At 41.3% G+C, this 20,710-nt stretch overlaps 1 protein-coding gene across 1 annotated transcript in view; it reads left to right on the top strand.

Moving 5' to 3' along the window:
- si:ch211-186j3.6 (neural-cadherin) overlaps positions 1–20,710 on the top strand; it is a 131,573-nt gene that overhangs the window by 90,826 nt on the left and 20,037 nt on the right. Inside the window, exons 11-24 of the mRNA XM_067997576.1 lie at positions 796–968; positions 3,543–3,710; positions 4,054–4,303; positions 5,157–5,284; positions 5,369–5,555; positions 5,793–5,936; positions 7,001–7,284; positions 8,069–9,683; positions 11,584–11,677; positions 12,504–12,688; positions 13,637–13,863; positions 14,370–14,647; positions 15,087–15,301; positions 17,056–17,183. Of these exons, the coding sequence (XP_067853677.1) occupies positions 796–968; positions 3,543–3,710; positions 4,054–4,303; positions 5,157–5,284; positions 5,369–5,555; positions 5,793–5,936; positions 7,001–7,284; positions 8,069–9,683; positions 11,584–11,677; positions 12,504–12,688; positions 13,637–13,863; positions 14,370–14,647; positions 15,087–15,301; positions 17,056–17,183 (4,076 nt within the window). The remainder of the gene's footprint in view (positions 1–795; positions 969–3,542; positions 3,711–4,053; positions 4,304–5,156; positions 5,285–5,368; positions 5,556–5,792; positions 5,937–7,000; positions 7,285–8,068; positions 9,684–11,583; positions 11,678–12,503; positions 12,689–13,636; positions 13,864–14,369; positions 14,648–15,086; positions 15,302–17,055; positions 17,184–20,710) is intronic.

Raw genomic sequence — 20,710 nt, 5'->3', positions numbered from 1 at the left:
ATGGAATGCTGGCTTTTCTATCTAGAGGACTAGAATACAAGCGGGTAGAAGTTATGCTACAGCTATACAAAGCCCTGGAGTAATGTGTTCAGTTCTGGGCACTGCACCTTAGGAAGGATATATTGGCTTTGGAGGGAGTGCAGCATAGATTTACTAGAATGATACCTGGATTCCAAGCGTTAAATTACGAGGAGAGATTACAGGGTTGTATTCCCTGCAATTTAGAAAATTAAGGGGTGATTTGATCAAAGTTTTCAAGATATTAAGGGGAACTGATAGGGTAGATAGAGAGAAACTATTTCCACTAGTTGGGGAGTCTAAGACTAGAGGGCATAGCCTAAAAATTAGAGCCAGGACTTTCAGGAGTGAAGTTAGGAAAAACTTTTACACGCAGAGGGTGGTAAGTTTGGAACTCTCTTCCACAAATGGCACTTATGCTAGCTCAATTATTAATTTTAATTCTGAGATTGATAGATTTTTGTTAACCAAAGGTATTAAGGGATATGAGGCTAAGGTGGGTATGTGGAGTTAGATCAGCCATGATCTCATTGAATGACAGAACAGGCTCGAGGGTCTAAATGGCCTACTTCTGTTCCTATGTTTGTAATATTGTCAAATATTTTACCAGATTTTATGTGCTATGAATACAGAAGAGTGGCTTTTACAATGGTAAAGGATTTGGGGTTTTTATGAAAATGGTGGCTGGAAAATGACTTATATAACTGGTTTTGTGGAATGCGCATTTATAACGAACACTATACTGTGCTGAATAGGTTTTCAAATGCTGTCTTTTAGATTTTCTAAGAGAAGACACACTAATTGGAACAAGCTTTCTGCGTGTTGCTGCTCACGATGATGACCAGGGTACAAATGCTGCTATCACCTATTCAGTGCTTGCGGAGGAACCAGAGTATTTCCGAGTTAATCCAGCCACAGGCTGGGTTTATGTACATCAGCCTATATCGCAGGTAGAATACTTTTATACAGCTCAACAGCTTACACAGCGAGAAGAACCACCTGGCAACTCATTCTCCTCAATCTCCAGGTTCTATCTTTCTCATCTCCCGATTCTATCTCCAAATATTTGCAATTTGTCCTCTGTCTCCTTAATGTATCCCTGTTTCTGTTTCCTGGATGTGTGTCTATAATATTAAACTTCTTTTCCCATCTTTTCATTTTACCTCCACAATCTCCAGGCTCTTACTCTGCGTCCTATGACATATGATCTTGAGTTCCTTTATTAACGCAGATGCATGTGTCCATTGTTAGTAGTGTTACAACAGCAACTATTGCTCCCACTTCTACTGTGGTGTTATTTGACAAACATTTTAGATTTACATTTTTAACTTTGCTACATTTGTTAAAAATGACTGAAAGTTGCTAAAATCAATTAGAAAATGTTGTTTTACATTATACTAAAATAAGCTTTCAACCCAATTCTTAACTTGCAAGTTATTTTAAACTATTGCAGACCAATGGGCTCAATTTTAACATTGAAAAACAGGTGGGTTGGGGATGGGGGGGCATTAAAAATTGCCACCATTTCAGACCTGCCCCCACCCCTCCTCCAACCCACCCATTTCCGGTTTTCACCGGGGCAGGCGGCCAACCTGCTCCCAGGAAGCAGGTCGGGCCTCAAAACCTTTGAGGGCGGCTTTGGGCCTCCATTTTTCTGGACTTCCCGATTTCAACCCCGGGGGGGCCGGGATTCCCGGGCCTTCTGTTTTATGCCTCGTGAAAGGAGGTGAGAAGGCCCGAGCCTAACAGGTAGGTGCCTAGAAAGGCACAGCTTGTGGGCTTGGAGGAGCAGGAGTGCTTCCCCCAGCCCCAACAAGCCTACCTGCACTGATCCCCCACCCCACTCCGATCGCGGACCCCAACCCCCGATCGTGGACCCCTTGATCGCAGACCCCGCGATCCTCCCCCCATTCCGATCCTCCGATCCCCGACCCCGATCCTCCCCTCCCCGACCCCGATCCTCCCCTCCACTCCGATCATCCCACCCCCGACCCCTGATCCTCCTCCCCCCAACTCCGATCCTCCGATCTCCAGTCCTCCCCTCAACGATCGCAGACACCCGCGATGACCCCCGATCCCGACACCCGCCCGCTCCGTGACTGACCCCCGATCCCATCCCCCATGACTCACGATTCATTGTCAATCAGCCAGTCAGTCGGACGGGAAACGAACAAAAAATAAATAAAAGACGTCCTTACATCAAAATCGTAAGGACGTCCGGGAAACCCGTACTAATGGGTTCCCTGACCTCAATTTGACCCTCCTGCCCCCTTCCCTGTTCGGTTTTGAGCCCATTGGGGGCGGGGGGGGTCAAATTGAGGTCGGGAAACTTATTAGTACGGGTTTCCCGGACGTCCTTACGATTTTGACAGGCTGATTGACATGCTGGTCTCTGTTAGATGGGAGACCAGCCAGGGAGAGGACGTCTTCAGGTAAATCTGCAGGTAAGTCTTTGTTTGTATGGATGGGGGGGGGGGGGGACATGGGTGGGCATAGGTTGGCACGGGGTTGTGGGTCATGGGGGATGGGATCAGGGGTCAGTTACGGGGTGGGTGTCGGGATCGGGGGTCATCGTGGGTGTCCGCGATCATTGAGGGGGAGGATCGGGGGTCGGAGGATCGGGGGTCGGGAGTGGGATGATCGGAGTGGGGGGGAGGATGGGGGTCAGGGAGGAGGATCAGTGTCAGGGATCGGAGGATCGGAGTTGGGGGGGAGGATCGGGGGCTGGGGGGCCGCGATCGGGGGTTGGGGGTCCGCGATTGGGCGTGGGGTCATGCAGGTGGGCTTGTTGGGCCTGGAATTTTGGGCATCAAACCTCAGGAACGATGTATTGGCCTTGGAGGGGGTACTTCACAGATTCACCAAAGTGTTTATGAGGCCAGGTTGAATAAACTTGTTTTGTATTCCCTTGAGTTTAGGAGGTTGAGGGATGTTCTAAACAAAGTGTTTAAAATAATAAAGAGATTCATAAGGTAGATACAGAGAAACTATTTCCTCTGGTGGGTGGAATCCAGGATAAGGGCATAATCTTAAAATTAGAGCTAGGCCATTTAGGAGTGAAATCAGGAACCGATTTTTCACACATACGGTAGTGTAAATTTGAACTCCACAAAAAGGTTGTGGATGCTAGGTAAAATGAAATTTTTTTGACTATTAAGGGATTATGGAGCAAAGGCAGGTAAATGGAGTTGAGGTACAAATCAGCCATGATTTAATTGAATGGCAGAACAGCCTATTCCTAGTTCTATGTCCCTAAGCCCTAACAATCCTCTTTATAAAACAATTTCTCCTATCTTTTCCTTCATTCTTTTGATGAATACGGCAGAAAGATAAGCATTCAGATGCTATTATCCCACCAGGGAATTTCAAGGCCATAATGATTTATTAGGAATTAATTTAACCGTGTCTGAAACGTTTGTGACATTGTCAGGGAAGAATTTGAAGCAACCTGTTTATGTATATTTATTTAAAAAGAATAAATAGAATTCATAGAATTTTAAAGTGTGCTACTGTTGTATTTACAGCGGTCCCACATCATTCGTGAGATCATTGCCACAGACGGAGGAAATAGGAGCAGTAAGGTAGAGCTCGCTGTGACAATTACCAATGTCCAAAACCAGCCACCGCAGTGGGAGGAAGAAAAATATCAAGTTGTTATTCCTGAAAACACCACGCGAGATACATCCATTGTAGTATGTTACCTTCGTCATGAGAAATATATGCATACTTTAGACACAAGAGAAACAGCAGGTTTAAAAGTTGTTTGCATTCATGCATTTTTAAAATATCATACTGAAATTGCTAATGTAAAAAATGATTGAATCAATTATATTAAAATGACATGTTTGTGATGATACACCAAGCAACTTCAGAGATAGCAGGCAATGTCCGCAGTTCTCACGAGAGAAATCTATTTTACCCCTTTATCCCCTGAGGTAAACCATAATATGAAATATTTAACTTTCGCTTCTGCTGGATGTTGTTTCACTAGAAACACTACATTAACATGACAGATACTCCACATTACATCGACAGGTTATAAAGGCAGTGTCTCTTCTTGGTGACCCCCGTGTGACCTATAACCTGGAAGATGGCCTTGTTCCAGAAACCAACATGCCAGTACGTTTCTACCTGACACCAAACAGAGAGGATGGAACAGCATCCATTTTGGTTGCAGAGCCGCTGGATTATGAAACAACCAGGCACTTTATGCTGAAAGTTCGTGCCCAGAATGTGGCTGCAGTGCCTCTAGCAGCGTTCACCACAGTGAACATTAATCTAACAGGTAAGTTGTTTCCTTCCCAAAAAGCAAACCAGGCTAAATTAATATAGAATCATCAAATTAGAAAACGTATAATATATACATATATATTCACTCCAACCAACCAGTTTGGCCAAGAATGCTCCTTCTCGCTCCATAACAGTACTGCGAGCTGCTTTCAGCTTGGGCTCACCCCTCTTCAGTTCGCCTCCCCTCCCCTCCACGCCCCCCCCCCCAACCACCCAGGGCCTGCCTGTAGGCTGGCTTGGCGTTGGTGCTGGCGAATTCTCCTGAGGCATTGACCGCTGAACTGCATCAGGACGCCCAAGTGGCACCTGCAATTCACTAATGTTATGCAGAAGAGGCCCGAGGCCCAATTTACAGTCAGCTTCAGGCCAAAGTCTTTGGGCGCATATTCCCTTCACAACACCCATTTTGCGATGGTTTCCAGCGCCACTCCAATTTCTCGGGCTTAGATTCTTTGCTTTTAATCAACATTTTGCTTTTATCAACATTTTTTCTCTAAATTGCTAATGATTTTAGTAAATCTCTTCAGAGGAAACTTAAAAGCAAACTTTCTCCTGCATAGTTGGGAGCATCATTCTTAATACTGGTAAACTGCTTAAAATTTTAAAAGACTGGTTTCACTGTTACAGAGTGTATTCAGATTTGAAATATAAACTCAATTGTTAAGTGGGTCAAAAAGGGTGGTGGCCTCATTCCTAAACTGTACCAACCACTTCATATTGTCTTTGGTGTCAATTAAAAAGCCTGATTCTTATTTAAAGGTCATACTAACTATTAATGCCTGTTGTGTAACTACTGTGAATGGAAATGACTAGATACTTTATTGCATTTTGTCATTACTATTCCTCAGATGTGAATGACAATGTACCGTTTTTCACCTCCTCAATTTATGAGGCCTCTATCACAGAGGGGGCTGAAAGAAAGACTTCTGTTCTTCAAGTAGTAGCAACTGATCAAGACTTGGGAGTCAATGGGAAGGTTTGTGTGAAAAACAGATTTCATAGTATTCCTTCAATGGCAACTTCATTCTTCAAAGTACTAAATAATACTTTTATTTTTCAGATCACATATTCTTTCTTGAAGGATCGGAATGGCGACTATGAGTTTTTTCAAATAGATTCCACAACAGGCTTAATTTATACACAAGCAATTTTTGACAGAGAATTGAAAGGATCCTATCTTTTAGAGGTACAATCAATAGATGGTTCTGAATCTGCTCGCCCAGGAAAACATGGACAGCCAAACACTGGTAAGAAATATGAGTAATATCATTGTATTATCAGTGGGGCCTTTATTATATATCTAATTGTTGTTATTTTGTAAAATGTTTCTGTGGTCGGTTCATATGCTGATTTTTATTACAATACTGAACCTCATGAGGAAACTACTGTAAATTATTTGCCACAGTAACCAATTTCAATTATCACAGCTGAAAGAGCAGGAACATTCATTCATACAATTTAATTTGCCATTTTCCAATTCGTAGATTCCGCTTACGTGAGAATCTTTATCAGTGATGTGAACGATAACAAGCCCCTTTTCACTCAGAAGGTCTATGAAGTTAATGTGGGTGAGGACCAAGATTTGGGGTCTGCTGTCATTACTGTCAGTGCCAATGATAAAGACGAAGGTAGGCTGTTAAAAATCTTGGGAGCTCAGTATCAAATTTTAATGATGTTGTGCCTTCATTCTGATCCTGTTCTGAAGCTCTTCAGGGATTCAGACAAATGCTGCAATAAGCCTGGTTTTTCAGTGCTGGCAGTGACTCTAGTTATCTTCTAGTCCCTGCAACATTGCTGTCATGTATCAATGACACTGTCATGCTGTCAGTACACAGAACTCAGAAAATTTCCACTTTCATTCATTTTAATGTAGAGCAAGTAGATTGCAGTTTCTCCCTTTCTGGACCTCTTGTTGCTGCCTCCAATCTCCTTCTTCAGCAGGGAGGGATGAACTTCTCCATGACAACTCTGTGATTAGCTGAAAGGAGGGCTCTTTCCTTATGGTCTGCCCCCAAGGTGCAATGCTGCACTGTAGTTTTTTACTCTCATCAAGTCAACCAACTAAAAGTTACTGAAACTCATACAGCATGATGGGGATGGGGGTTCATTTCAATGACATTCAAGGCTGAGATTAAAACTTGTGACCCTGCCCCCCCTGATCTAGTGCACTTCCACTAGAGAATTCAAACCACCCAGAATTTCTAATATAGGTACTTAATGCTGCTTCTTTTTACTGTAACCTCTGCCACTATCGTTGGAAATCCCTAACCGATGCCACCTGTTGCTTATTATTTAATTTCTAAAGAATTACATTAAATCACACGGCAATATCCTTGCTTACATTAAACATTACTCTTCTATGAAAAAATTTGGATACCTAACTCTGAATACATTAAATGTATTACTTTTAACTAATATAATCTATGCCGTAAAGAACTGTCACAAGGGTCCATTTCAAATATACATTGGCGTCAGATGTATTTTGTTGGCCTAGAGCAAGGGAAGTTAATTCCCATGTCTGGGCTCAAAATGTGTCATTAACAGGTAATACATAACTCATATTAACACTGGATGTAACAGTCTGTGCTTCAGTGATGCAAAGATGCACATCCGACATTACTACATTATTTAAATATTCATATTATTATAAGAAAATAACATAATATATCAATGCTATTATTCTGATTATCAGGTGCTAATGCAAAGCTGAGGTATCAAGTCACATCAGGCAATGTAGCAGGAGTGTTTGATGTGGAGCCAGAGGTTGGTACCATTTTCATCTCTCAGCTTCTGGATTACGAACGGGTGAAAAAATATGAGCTTCATCTGTTGGCCTCTGATGGTAAATGGGAGAACTATTGCACCGTCATCATCAATGTGTTGAATAGAAATGATGAGGCTCCAGTTTTTTCTCTCAGTGAATACTATGGGAGCGTGATAGAGGAGTGGAATGGATCTGCCCTCTTGGTGTTACAGGTATAATGTCTTCCAAATCAATTTTCTTTTAAATTTCTATTTGATTATATATGTTTAACTAGACTTACCTAGTTTCCAACCAAACAGTTAGATTCTATTGCCTGTCACTTAAAAAAAAATATTATCTGGTGCAGCAGGCTGGAGCCCAGCTACTGATCAAGATTAACAATTCTGTGGCAGTTTGAAAATAATATACATCTCAATAACCTGTCACTATTTTATAATATACTATATTACAAAAAGGATACAGAGGCACTGGAGAAGGTGCAAAAAAGGCTTACAAGGATGATACCAGAACTGAGAGGTTATAACTATCAGGAAAGACTGAGCAGGCTGGGGCTCTTTTCTGTAAAAAAGAGACGGCTGAGGGGTGACCTAATAGAGGTCTTTAAAATTATGAAGGGGTTTGATAAGGTAGAAGTAAAGAAAATGTTACTGCTTGTGGGGGAGTCCAAAACTAAAGGTAATCAATATAAGATAGTCACTAATAAATCCAATAAGGAATTCAGGAGAAACTTCTTCACTCAGAGAGTGGTTAGAATGTGGAACTTGCTACCACATGGAATAATTGAGGTGAATGGCATAGATACATTTAAGGGGAAGCTAGATTAGTACATGAAGGAGAAAAGAATATGTTGATAGGGTTAGATGAAGTGGGGTGGAGGAGGCTTGTGTGGAGCGTAAACACCAGCATAGACCAGTTGGGCCGAATGACCTGTTTCTGTGCTGTAAATTCTGTGTAATTCTTTGTAATAAATGAACTGATTTTCTATATCACAAAAAGGTTACAGCCACCGATCTAGACAATGAGGCAGATCAAGGAGCCATGAGGTACTCACTGCATGGTCAAGGAGCAGAGAGTGAATTCAGGATTGATGAGATCACTGGGAAAATTTACTCCCAGAAGCCACTTGACCGTGAAGAGCGAGCGGTTTGGCGCTTTGTCCTGCTAGCCACTGATGAGAATGGAGAGGGACTAACAGGGTTTGCTGATATGATAGTCAGAGTACGGGACATAAATGATAATAATCCTACCTTCCCCTGCATGTCTGACAACAGTTGTTCTGGCTACGTTCTGGAAAATTCTCCTGCAGACACTTCTATAATGGAGATGACAGCGACAGATTTAGATGATCCCACTGTGAGCCAAAATGCTGTTCTGACCTACAGAATCATTCATAATGGAAAGAATAAAATTAATTTAGATTTATTCAACATCAACCCAACTATTGGCACAATCTATATAGCCCTAGGGACGCTAGACAGAGAGAAACTGGATAAATATCTGCTTGTTGTGGAAGCAAAAGATGGAGGAGGATTGACTGGCACAGGAACAGCAACTATCTTTGTGTCAGATGTGAATGACCATTCACCCAGATTTGCACAACAGACCTGGAAAGCAAAGATTTCAGAGAACAGCGAGGTGAATTCAGCAGTGTTGGAGGTATCAGCAGTAGATGCAGATGTTGGTGAGAATGCCCAGCTGGCATTCACCATTGTAGCAGGAGATCCAGGGCACAAGTTTTACATTGAAAACAACAAAAATCAGCACGGCACGATTCGATTAAAAAAGGAGGTAGATTATGAGAAGCCGCATGAACGGAAGTTTAACCTGACTCTGAAAGTGGAAGATCTTGATTTCTCCAGCACTGCCCATTGCTTGATTGAGGTGGAAGATTACAACGATCATATCCCTGTGTTTATTCCCCAGTTTTACCAGGCTAATGCATTGCCTGAAAATGTGCTTGTAGGTACCATTGTTGTTAAAGTGATGGCCTCTGATGCTGATTCTGGTTATAATGGGAAAATTATGTATAGCACAGTGAGAAATTCAGACCCATTAGGACAGTTTGTCATTGACCATTCAGGGCATGTGACTGTGGGAAATCCTCTAGATCATGAAACCATCCAGCAATATAATCTCATTATACTGGCAACAGATCAAGGGACTCCTGCTCAAACTGGGACTGCAACAATACAAATGAATGTGCTTGATGTTAATGACAATGGACCTGAATTTGAGACAGCATACATGCCTGTTGTGTGGGAGAATTCAGTGGCACCCCGAATAGTATCCATGAACCAGTCCTCAATGCTGCTTTTTGCTGTAGACTGGGACACAGCTCCAAATGGGCCTCCTTTCACCTTTACTTTGCCACCAGAATACCAAAACTCACAAGACTTTGCCCTGAGGGACAACAGGAATAATACAGCCACTGTCATGGCTCTCAGGATGTTTGACAGAGAGGAGCAGAAAGAGTTTTATTTGCCCATTATCATAACAGACAGTGGAACCCCTTCCATGAGTGCTACAAGTACACTGACCATAACAGTCGGTGATGAAAATGATCACCCTCATCAAGCTGGACACAAGAAAATCTATGTTTACAATCATAGAGGTAACATTAAAGCTATAACCTCGTCTGTACTTCAGAGTTGGAAACTAAATTAAATATCTTGTTATACATAGCCTATCATTTTAATGATGCATTTTTCAAAGGTAATGCTCTTTCTCAACAGTCAAATTTGTAAATTTGGGGTAGATTACACAAAATGAAACCAATCACACAGCTCTTTACACTTAATCAGATTGTGTATATTTATATGTGTGTGTGTGTGTATCAAAGTACAGTTAATAAAATAAAATATACAGAACCTTTAACTGAAAGCTACTGTGGATGCTCAGTCGTTGAGTATATTCAAGACTGAAATCGATAGATTTTTGGACCCTGAGGGAATCAAGGAATATGCGGATAGGGCGGGAAAGTGGAGTTGAGGTAGAAGATCAGCCACGATCTTATTGAATGGCAGCACAGGCTCGAGGGGCCGTATGGCCTACTCCTGCTCCTATTTCTTATGTTCATGTTCTTATAATCTAGACAGCTGAAAATCCTTAGGCACATTCTGCTGCCATTAACAATGGTGAAGCAGGAATCCCACTGCACCTGTGACCTCACTCCTCATCCCGATGAAGTATCTGGGGTCAGAGCAGGGTCAGCTACTTGATATATTTCTAGAGGGCGTTAGGGTAAGTGAAACTTGGGCACCCTCTGTGGGGGGGGGGAGGGGTGAAGAATTGGGAAGCTGCTTGGGGGATAAGTCAGAGTTGTCGGCAGATGTTTTTAAAAAACGTTAGCATTGCTCCCTTTATAAGAGGGTCAATTTGCCTGATGCTGCCTCCGGTTTTCTGAGGTGTTTAGGCTAAACCTCAGGACATGACATCATTATGGGCCTACTTGTGCTTCTTCATGGACCTGAGCGCTCAAGAGGCAGGAGCCACGGGATTTCCAGTAGGGGAAGCCACCCTGACTTCAATGGAAAAGAAAATCAGGCGCGATGTAAAACAGGCTACTGATTTGCAATTGGCCTGTTTTGGCCACAGGCATTGACCAATTTCACCCCTTTGTGTTTGTACTGCATGTCTTCAGATAGAATACTAAAAAGGTCATCTCATTAATCCTCTGAGCTCAATTTGATACAAGAAATAGGTTTAAGAATTAAAAATGACAACATTACTGATTGCACATTGGCAGCTTTTTCAGGAAAATAGCTTTTCTAATAAAGTAGTGGTAATGTGCAATTTATTAAAATATTGCTTATATATCCCTTACAACATTAACTGCACCAAGAATCGAACACCTGAAATCAAATAATTGGTTCAGTAATCAGACAATGATAAAGGTTTAGATTTAGAAGTGAGAGGTGTGCTATTGTTATACTTCTTTAACAAAAGGCTAGCTATTGTGATAAAAGAAATGTTGTACTTAATGTCTCTGAAACACTAAAAATCCATCTGAATGACATCAGTTGGCTGCAGCACAAACGAGCTTTAGTGTCTCCTGAAAGTGCTTCTGATTGCCCATTGATTGAATGCTTGCAGTCATTTGAGAGTTTGTCAGAGAAGCACTGACATGAATTTATGAAAAGCCCAGCAATTAGACTGGTTGTGCATACTGTACTGCTACTGGAAGACATCAGATAAGCAACCACTCTTAAGAGCTGGTGGTGAATGATTCAGTATTAGTTTCTGAAGGTCTAATGTCTTTTGTTATTTCACTGCTGGGGGAGGTTTTAGCAGCCTGGATTTGATTCAAAGTTTCGGACTTTATAAAATAAACATCTTTCTATAAGGTTCATTGGGCCAAGTAAAAATGTTCATTCTTGAGATTAAACTGATATTTTCAGCCTTATAATGGCTAAGGAAACAGGAAGTTGCAAGATATAAATGTATTGTGGAAAAAAGGGAAAAAGAGAAATCTTGGATAAGTGCTAATGTTAGATGTACCTCCTCTTAAACAGGCACCATGCCAACCATTGTCCTAGGAAGAGTACATGCCCCAGACTTAGACGATTGGGACAATAAGACATATAGTTTTGAAGGACGTGTGCCAAAGTAAGTCACCTTCTCATACATTCAAGCTGCAGCACTGTATGGAAATGGTAGATTGTATTGTTATATTAGCATTGTAGTACTTTACTCTGTGTGTAATATATAAAAGGTGGTTGATTTCCTTGTAATTCAGTGCCAAAAAATAGCCTTGGAGTATTCCTACCAAATTCAGATTCACAAATCTAGTATTCCTTAAGTTTCTATGCCAAAAAATCCATGTATCCTTGGCTATACATCGTGGGCATCTGCAAATGGCAACTACAGAAATACAACACTCAATTCTCCATACGGTCTCCTATCCTTCAGGTAGTCCAGAAGCATCCTTCTTTTCCTCCCTTTGGGATTTTTTCCTTCCATCTGGCCTTCTAACACCTCGCTAAGCAGCCCAACCTCTCTCAGCATATGCCCAATCCAATTCATTTGCCTTTATCTGAGAACATCAATCAAACTCTGTTCTCCTTGTATCATTGGAAACACCTCTCCATTACTTTTCTTTTCTATCCACTTTACTTTCTCCAAACCCATATTTCAAAGTTCTCTAGAAATCTGACCTCCTCATTCCTCAGTGTCCATGTTTCAGCACCATACAACACCACACTCCATATCAAACTCTTCAATAACTGACTGGACAACTGATTGGAGAACTGAAGACAAGATTATAACATATACTAAAATTACATCTTGTCATTTAACTGACCATACATGTGAGAAATCCCTTAGTATCAATAAAATTGCTTAACAAATATATACTAAGAACTTTTATTGCAAATAAATCACTAATATATAAAAAGGTATTGGTATCAATGTTTGCTAACATCACTTTGTGCAGGTGCTTCATATTAAACCAAAGGACAGGCTTTCTGATCATGAAAGGAAATACACCACAAGGTATCTATGAATTTAAGGTCAAGGTCTCTGATGGGATCTGGCCTGACATGTTCTCCACAGTCAAGGTTCATGTTGAAGAGCTGCTGGATGAAGCCATCTACAATTCCGGCTCGATTCGGCTGTCAGGTGAGCTAAAGCCGTACAGCAGCAATCGTACTGGAAACCAGTTTTCAATTCTGTAGTTTAAATAGTTTCAGTTACTTAATTCTGTGACTTGGAATATGAAAGCCATTCTAAAACTAAGTGATGAGTAGTTTAATGCATCTTTGCAACTTAACTTATGGTTTTGAAGTTTTTAAAGTGAAATAAATGTTAGGCATCTACATCTCAAACCCATGAATATTAGTTGAAGCAGAAAATGACATTTAAAGGAAATAGTCATCATTGCAATGCTTGGAAGGCCAACTGTTCTCGTTGAGAGTTCTGTGCCTGATTTAAGGATAATTAAACTGTCACACAGAACAAGAGCAATAATGAAACCTCAGCTGAAAGAATGTCATGCTGTTGGATGAAACCATCCATGCAGCAAAGGTGACATTAGAATGTTTTCACTACTTCTGCAAAACTTCTAGAATTGGTTGACAGCCACTGATTTATTTCTCTTGTGAGCAATTGCTAGAGTTATGACATCACGTTAGGGTACCCCCTTATGTGATAAAGGAATGGTTTCCAAAAATAGAAATATATTTCGTTCACCAGCTTGATAAGCACGAATGAAAGTAATTTCATATGTAGAACTCTATCATTCAATGGTTTATTCTCTATTACCCTCCATCTCCTCTCTAGGGGGTAATTTTGACTTTGTGTGATAGTGTAAAATGGGTGATAGCAAGTCCGCAGCCCATTTTACATCTCTCCTGATTTTTATTTCCATTAAAGTCATTGAAATCGGGAGCGATGTAAAACGTGCTGCCGATTTGCTATCCCTCTTTTTACATTATCGCACAAAGTCAAAATTACCACTTATGTGTTTTCATCAATAATTGTTAGGACAATGTGACATATTTCGGACTAATGGGTTTATTCTGTAGTCTGGGAATGATTGTGTCTGGAAGCTTATTGTCATGTTCACAGATATCACAGCGGAGGAATTTGTTCAGAAAGCAGAAAACCAAAAAAGCAAATATGACACGTTCAAAGAGTTATTAGGTGAAATCCTGCCAGTTCACCCAGACAATATCCACATCTTTAGTGTTCTAAATGTAAATGGCAGACAGACTGACGTGCGATTTGCTGTACATGACTCCATCTATTACCGGACAGAAAGCTTAAATGGAAATGTGGCAGCTCACAAGAAACTGGTAGGTAATGCAAGGGGAATACCAGTGATTTAATTCTGAAAATAAGGGATCTTCAATTAACAGATTTGTAATCTGGATTATGGTACTTGGTGATTTAGCTTTTGTAATTTCATGGGAATTTGATAGAGGAGAACTGTAACTGTAGTAAATATTTGATGCTGATATGAGTCATAATAGCAGTTTAATCAAATTGGATAAAATGTGTTCTGGCTCTCTACAAACATTGATATGCTGTAACTGCAGTGATGATATTTACCTAAGTAACTACTAGATTTATTTATAATTAATTAACTTTATCGTTATTTATGATACCAGCGGCGATGTACCTAATTTAGGCTGTCATTCTGAAAGGTCTGGGTAGATTTTAAAATGGACATTACAAAAGTAAATTTTAACTTTGCCAATATGCCAATAAGTTATTAAAGTGATAATAGGTGATTATAGGTGCAATTATACTCAGGGAGACTTAGGTACCATGCCTGTAATTATTGATTTCTTGTCTGTAGTTGCAGTCAGCTCTGAAGTTGAATATCACTCAAATCCCCGTGGATGAATGTGTCCTAGCAAACTGCAGCAATGGCAGTGGTTGCAAGAGCCGCCTAGTTGTCAACGACACACCAACAGTAGTGGAGGCTGGCAACATTTCCCTCGTCTGTGTCACAGTGAGCACCTCTGCCATCTGCACCTGCGCAGCACGGGAACGAACACATCAAACATGTTACTCGTATGCGAGAAATCCCTGCCACAACGGAGGCACTTGTATCAATAGTCACAGTGGCTACAGGTGTGGGGCCATAAATTGTAATCTTCTTACTGACTCTGTAATAATGCGAAAATCATTGAATATGGAAAGCAAATCGTTTTTCAAACAAGGAAAATTTAATACTAACAGTAAATTAAACATAGTTAACTTTATTATCCATATTAAGATGAAACTGTTAAAATGTGTACTAACTGACTTGCACTAACTGAGAGTTTATGTAACCTAGTAATTATTGTGGCTGATGTTATCATACCAACACTTAAGGCGATTGCATCAAATTCATACTTCTGTTGTTTTAATGGAGACTTTAACTCATTTATTTTAAAATATGCAGAGAGGAATTTTGATATGAATGTGTTAAGTGTTTGTACATAAAATTGTTTAGTACTTTTCAGGACCATCATATAATTCTAATGCCCTTTGTGTATTTTTATTCCTCCCTTATTTTGTTTGTTTGAAGGTGTGAATGTCCTCCACAGTTTGAGGGACCTGACTGCCAGCAGACGAAGCACAGTTTTCATGGGAATGGTTATGCCTGGTTTCCACCCATCAGGCCCTGCTTCAAGAGCCACCTATCACTGGAATTCATCACTGAGGTTCCAGATGGGCTATTGCTGTATAGTGGACCTATTGCTAATCTAGAGCCCCAGGACAGCCAGGATTTCATTGTTATCGGTACATTATAAATTACTTCTGGAAAATGAAGTTGTTCTTGACTTTGGTGAAAGTAATACGGAAAACACAGTAAGGGTTTCATAATCAAAAAATGGATGCTGACACAAAGAAGAAGATATTAGACGGGGTGGCCAAAAAACTTGGTCAAAGAAGTGGGTTTTACAGAGGGCCTTAAAAGAGGAGAGGAAAGTGAAGAGGTGGAGTGGTTTAGGAAGGGAATTCCAGGCCATAGAGCCTAAGCTGCTGAAAACATGGCCACCAATGGTGGGGGTGAAGGTAGGGGAGATGCAAAAGAGGCCAGAGTTAGAGGAAAAGAGATTTTGAGGTGGTGTGTTTAGGGCTGGCAGAGGTTATAGAGATAGGGAGGGGCAAGGCCATGAAGGGATTTGAATATGATGATTTTTTAAAAATTTAAGATGTTGGGCGACTGAGAGCCAATGTAGGTCAATGAGAATGAAGGAGACAGGGCAGCGAGATTTATTGTGGGATAGAATACAGGCAGAAGAGTTTTGGATGAGTTGAAGTTTATGGCAGGTGGAGGACGGGAGGCCGGCCAGGAGAGCATTGGGGTAGTTAAGTCACATAGGAATGTTTGAGTGTTTCAGAGGCCGTTGGGCTTAGGTAGGGGCAGAGGTGGTCAATGTTGTGGTCAAAATAGTGAGATTGAACACAAACTAATCTAAACATATTGAAGTGTATTTCTTTTCAAGAGTAAGTTGTATTAAGGCTACATTTTTAGACCAAATGAATGAGTTTCACTGTGAATTTAGAGCATTATGTTTGGAGAATTTGGAGTTGCAAAGCAATTATTTCCCATGTAATTGAGAGTTTGGACACTCTTTCTGTGTTTGGTAATCATTGCAATTTAAGACATTTTATCCAAGAATTTTGATTTTGGAATAAAGATGAATATAGATGGGTTTTATGGTCAGTTTACTCTATTCATGATTTTTAGATGTTAGGTGTACAATGTGGAAAAGCAAGTAAAGAATGAACTTCTATTTATATAGTACCTTATCACATCCTCACAACGTCCCAAAGCACTTCATAACCAACAAATTAGTTTGAAAGCGTAGTCACTGTTGTTACGTAGGCAAACATGGCAGGCAACTTATGCACAGCAAAGCCGCACAAGCAAATGAACAGTAAACAAAATGAATGAGCAGTTACCTACAAAAATATACATTTAGTAGGGAAACTTCACAATATCTTTATCCACAAGAAAAGGCAGAAGAAATTGTGGGATATTGGAAATGGATGAAATAAAGCCAAGATAGATTAGAGGAGAGAAATGTGCCTCAAAAGGATTCTGCTTTGAAAATATAGCTGAAGCTTTGGTTTTTGTAAACTCAGCGTCAGTGGTCTGATTACTCTAACTACATGCAGAATCATAGATTTGGTAACATTACAGGAAAGCATTTTTGGACTGACTTTTTTATTGCTATTTCTTAAAATAGCCTAGATATTATACTTTGCGATATTAGTGGCCGAACATGTAATGTGTTGTATGACATTCCTCTGTCCACTATTCTAACAGAGGCATTAACCTATTTATTTTAATTTGGTTTACACCTTTACTAAAATAGTGGAGAGAGGAAGTCCATATGACTGTATTAAGCATTCTTTTGCAGATACTATGACTAGTCTACTGTCTATGACGCATAATGTCTAGGATATCAGACTGAAAAACAAATATTGTGGCTGAAGAAAACTAAAGTTAATATAAATAAAACTTTCTTTTCCCCTTAAACCAGAAATCAGCAATGGTGTCCCAACTCTGAGAATAAATCATGGCTCTGGGACACTGCAATTGCAACTGGCCAATACTGTCAACGTAGCAGACAGGCGCTGGCATAGGCTGGACATCAGGAGCAATGGTAAAGTGAGTGACTAAGATTACACTACGCTAGATAGATAAATGGCTTGTACGTGCCCAAGGTAAAAATTACTTATGGTAACCTAATTGCTACTGTGCTGCTAAATAAATATGGAAATGCAGTATTGTAAATGGGCAATATATTCTTCATTCATACCTTGTATAACAGCATTTCTCAACTAACAGCACAATAATATTGTGATTTTGGACTGACTATTTGTAGTTCTTAGTTTTTGCAATTCAGCTTTATCAATGTCAATTTCTGAAATCATTATTTTTTTAAGAACAGGAAAAGGGAATTAAGCCCAGTGTACAAGAGGGAAATATTTTTCTTAGACATGTCCTAATCTAGTTCAGCTACTTGGGCTGACTAAACTTACCTGGCTAGTAATGTGAGAAAGAGTATGGGAAGGAACAGTCCTAATATGGTGTAGCCTAATAGGTGTAATTATCTCTGAGTATTTTTTGCCAGTGTGCAGTTTGTTTTTATTTGTAAACTGTAAAGTTTCAGTTGAAACTTAATTTCTGTTATTGGGCCATGTACCAAGGCTTTTGACCCTTTCATGTTGCATTTTATACTATATTGAAGCTTTTGCTGCAGTGTACATCCCATTATAATGGTCACAATGATTCTGTCTCTCAAAGATGTAATAGAAAAACATCTGGAAACTGAAAATATAATAAAGAATAGAGGCGTGGATTTCAAAAGGGAAGGTCATGCTTGACCAACCTTATTGAATGCTTTGAAGAAGTAACAGAAAGGGTAGACAAGGGTAATGCAGTAGATGTAATTTATTTGGATTTTCAAAAGGCCTTTGATAAGGTCAGAGCATGTGGAGTCAGGGACAAATAGCAGAATGGATAGCAAGCTGGATACAAAACAGAAAACAGGGAGTAGGGGTTAAAGGTAGTTAATCAGATTGGCAAAAGCTGGAAAGGCGTGTTCCACAAGGATCGGTGCTGGGACCACTGTTGTTCACCATTTACATAAACGATTTGGACTCGGGAATCAGAAGTACAATTTCAAAATTGGCGGATGACACCAAATTGAGGGGTATAGTAAATACCGAGGAGGACTGCGACAAAATACAGGAAGACATTAATAAACTTGCGGAATGGGCGTGTAATTGGCAAATGAATTTCGAATATAGATAAGTGGTATTACATTTTGGTAGGAAGAATAAGGGGGCTACATACTGCTTGGATAATAAGGGGATGATTTTAAAACGGAACCGGGAAGGGGGCGGGCGGGAGGGTCAAAGTGAAGTCGGGATACCCATTAGTACGGGTTTCCCGGACGTCCTTACGATTTTGACAAAGGACGTCTTTTTTTTGTCGGTTTCCCATCTGACTCACCGGCTGATTGACAGGCTGGTCTCAGTCGGATGGGAGACCAGATGGGGAGAGGACATGTTCAGGTAAGTCTGCAGGTAAGTCTTTGTTCGTATGGATCGGGGGGGGGCATAGGTGGCATGGGTGGGTATAGGTGGCATGGGTGGGCACAGGGGTCACGAGTCATGGGGGATACGATTGGGCGTCGGTCACGGGGGGGTGTCGGGATCGGGGGTCATCGCGGTCCGCAATCGTTGAGGGGGAGGGTCAGGAGTCGGAGGATTGGAGTGGGGGGGAGGATCAGGGTCAGGGTCGGAGGATCGGAGTGGGGGGGGAGAATTGGGGTCGGGATGGGTGGATCGGAGTGGGGGGATCGGGGACAGGGGGGAGGATCGGGGTCGGGGTCAGGGGATCGGGTGTGGAGGGGGCGTCGGGGGGTCAGGGGAGGATGGGGTCGGGGAAGGATCAGGATCGGGGGGTTGGGGGTCTGCGATCGGGGGTCGGGGTCCGCAATCTGGGGGGGGGGGTCTGCGATCCGTGGTCGGGGGCCAACGATCATTGGGGGGGTCGTGCAGTTAGGCTTGTTGGGCCTGGGGGAAGCACTCCTGCTCCTCCGGGCCCACAAGCTTTGCCTTTCTAGGCACCTACCTGTTAGTCTCGGGCCTTCTCGCCTCCTTTCACAAGGCGTAAAATAAAAGGCCCGGGAATCCTGGCGCCCCAGAGTTGAAATCGGGAATTAGTGAAAAATGGAGGCCTGAAGCCTCCTTGAAAGGTTTCAAGGCCTGACCCGCCTCCTGGGAGCTGGTTGGTCACCTGCCCCTCATCCCGCCCCGATGAAAACCGGAAATGGGTGAGTTGGGGGCGGGTCTGAAATGGTGGCAATTTTCAATGCCCCCTGCCCCCACCCCACCCGTTTTTTAATTTGAAAATTGAGCCCTAAGAGTCTGAATGGGGTAGAGGAGTAGAGGGATCTGGGGGTACAGATACACAAATTACTAAAAGTAGTGGCGTAGGTTAATAAGGCCATCAAAATGGCAAACCAAGCACTGGGGTTCATTTCTAAAGGGATGGAATTGAAAAGCAGAGAAGTTACGTTAAACTTGTATAGGACTTTGGTTGGACCACACTTAGTCTCCATATTATAAAAAGTATATCGAGGCATTGGAGAAGGTGCAAAAAAGTTTTACTAGGATGATATCAGAACTGAGAGATTATACCGATCAGGAAAGATTGAGCAGGCTGGGGCTCTTTTTTCTTGAAAAAAAAAGACTGAGGGGTGACCTGATAGAGGCCTTTAAGATAATGGAATGGTTTGATAGGGTAGACGTAGAGAAGATGGCCCAGAAATTGCTCACCCACAGATGCCGTCCCTGAATGATGCCCTGTCTCTCTGCTGGCAAATCGATTGTGCAAGTTTGTGAACGTGCACATGCGCGCTAAAACCCCAAAATTGCGAACTTGCTCCCATTGGTTTGCCGGCGATTTGACAGTTCCGAATTAAAGGGACACGGTACGCTAAAATCATAGAAATCATTAAACGTTTGTAAACTTAGCCATCTACCGAGCTGGAACGAAGATACTAATGCTACCAAAAGGTACGCTGGAAAATACCAGCCCTACACTACTCTTTAAAAGCGCGGTGACTGTTAGTGACTGCGAAACAACAAAAATGTGGAATTTCACAATACACTTATTTTAATATTTTTTGATCATTAAAAAACATTTTTAAAAATAAAAAATGTAATTTTATTTTGCTTTTAACTTCTGTAAGTTTCATTAAATTAAGTCATTTGCTTGGCTTTTTACAAGACATGTCAAATTTTTATTTAAACGAACCTACAGAAGTTTACTTTAAATAAATGATTTCTAGTTGCCTGCTTGTCGGCATGACTTCTTTTCTTGACAGATTCTGTGGGTGTTGCTTCCATTCCCACAGTCTCTATCGACACAAAGGAAACTGTGCTGAAATCACAGCGCTGAACTGAAAAGAATTGAAAAAGGAGCAAGTGGACGTCGAGACCATGAGGTAAGTATTTTCGTATTCATCGTCTGCACGATTTGCGGACAGCCTTGCCACACCAGTTGGAGCAAGTTCCAGCCCATTGTTTCCACTTGTAAGGGAGACCAGAACTAGGGGCCATAAATATAAGATAGTCACTAATAAATCCAATAGGGAATTCAGGAGAAACTTTTTTACCCAG

The sequence above is a fragment of the Heptranchias perlo genome, chromosome 16 (assembly GCF_035084215.1).
Source record: "Heptranchias perlo isolate sHepPer1 chromosome 16, sHepPer1.hap1, whole genome shotgun sequence".
Taxonomy (NCBI): Eukaryota; Metazoa; Chordata; class Chondrichthyes; order Hexanchiformes; family Hexanchidae; genus Heptranchias; species Heptranchias perlo.
The sequence above is the reverse complement of the archived record's forward strand: the minus strand, read 5'-3'. Positions and strand labels throughout refer to the sequence as shown.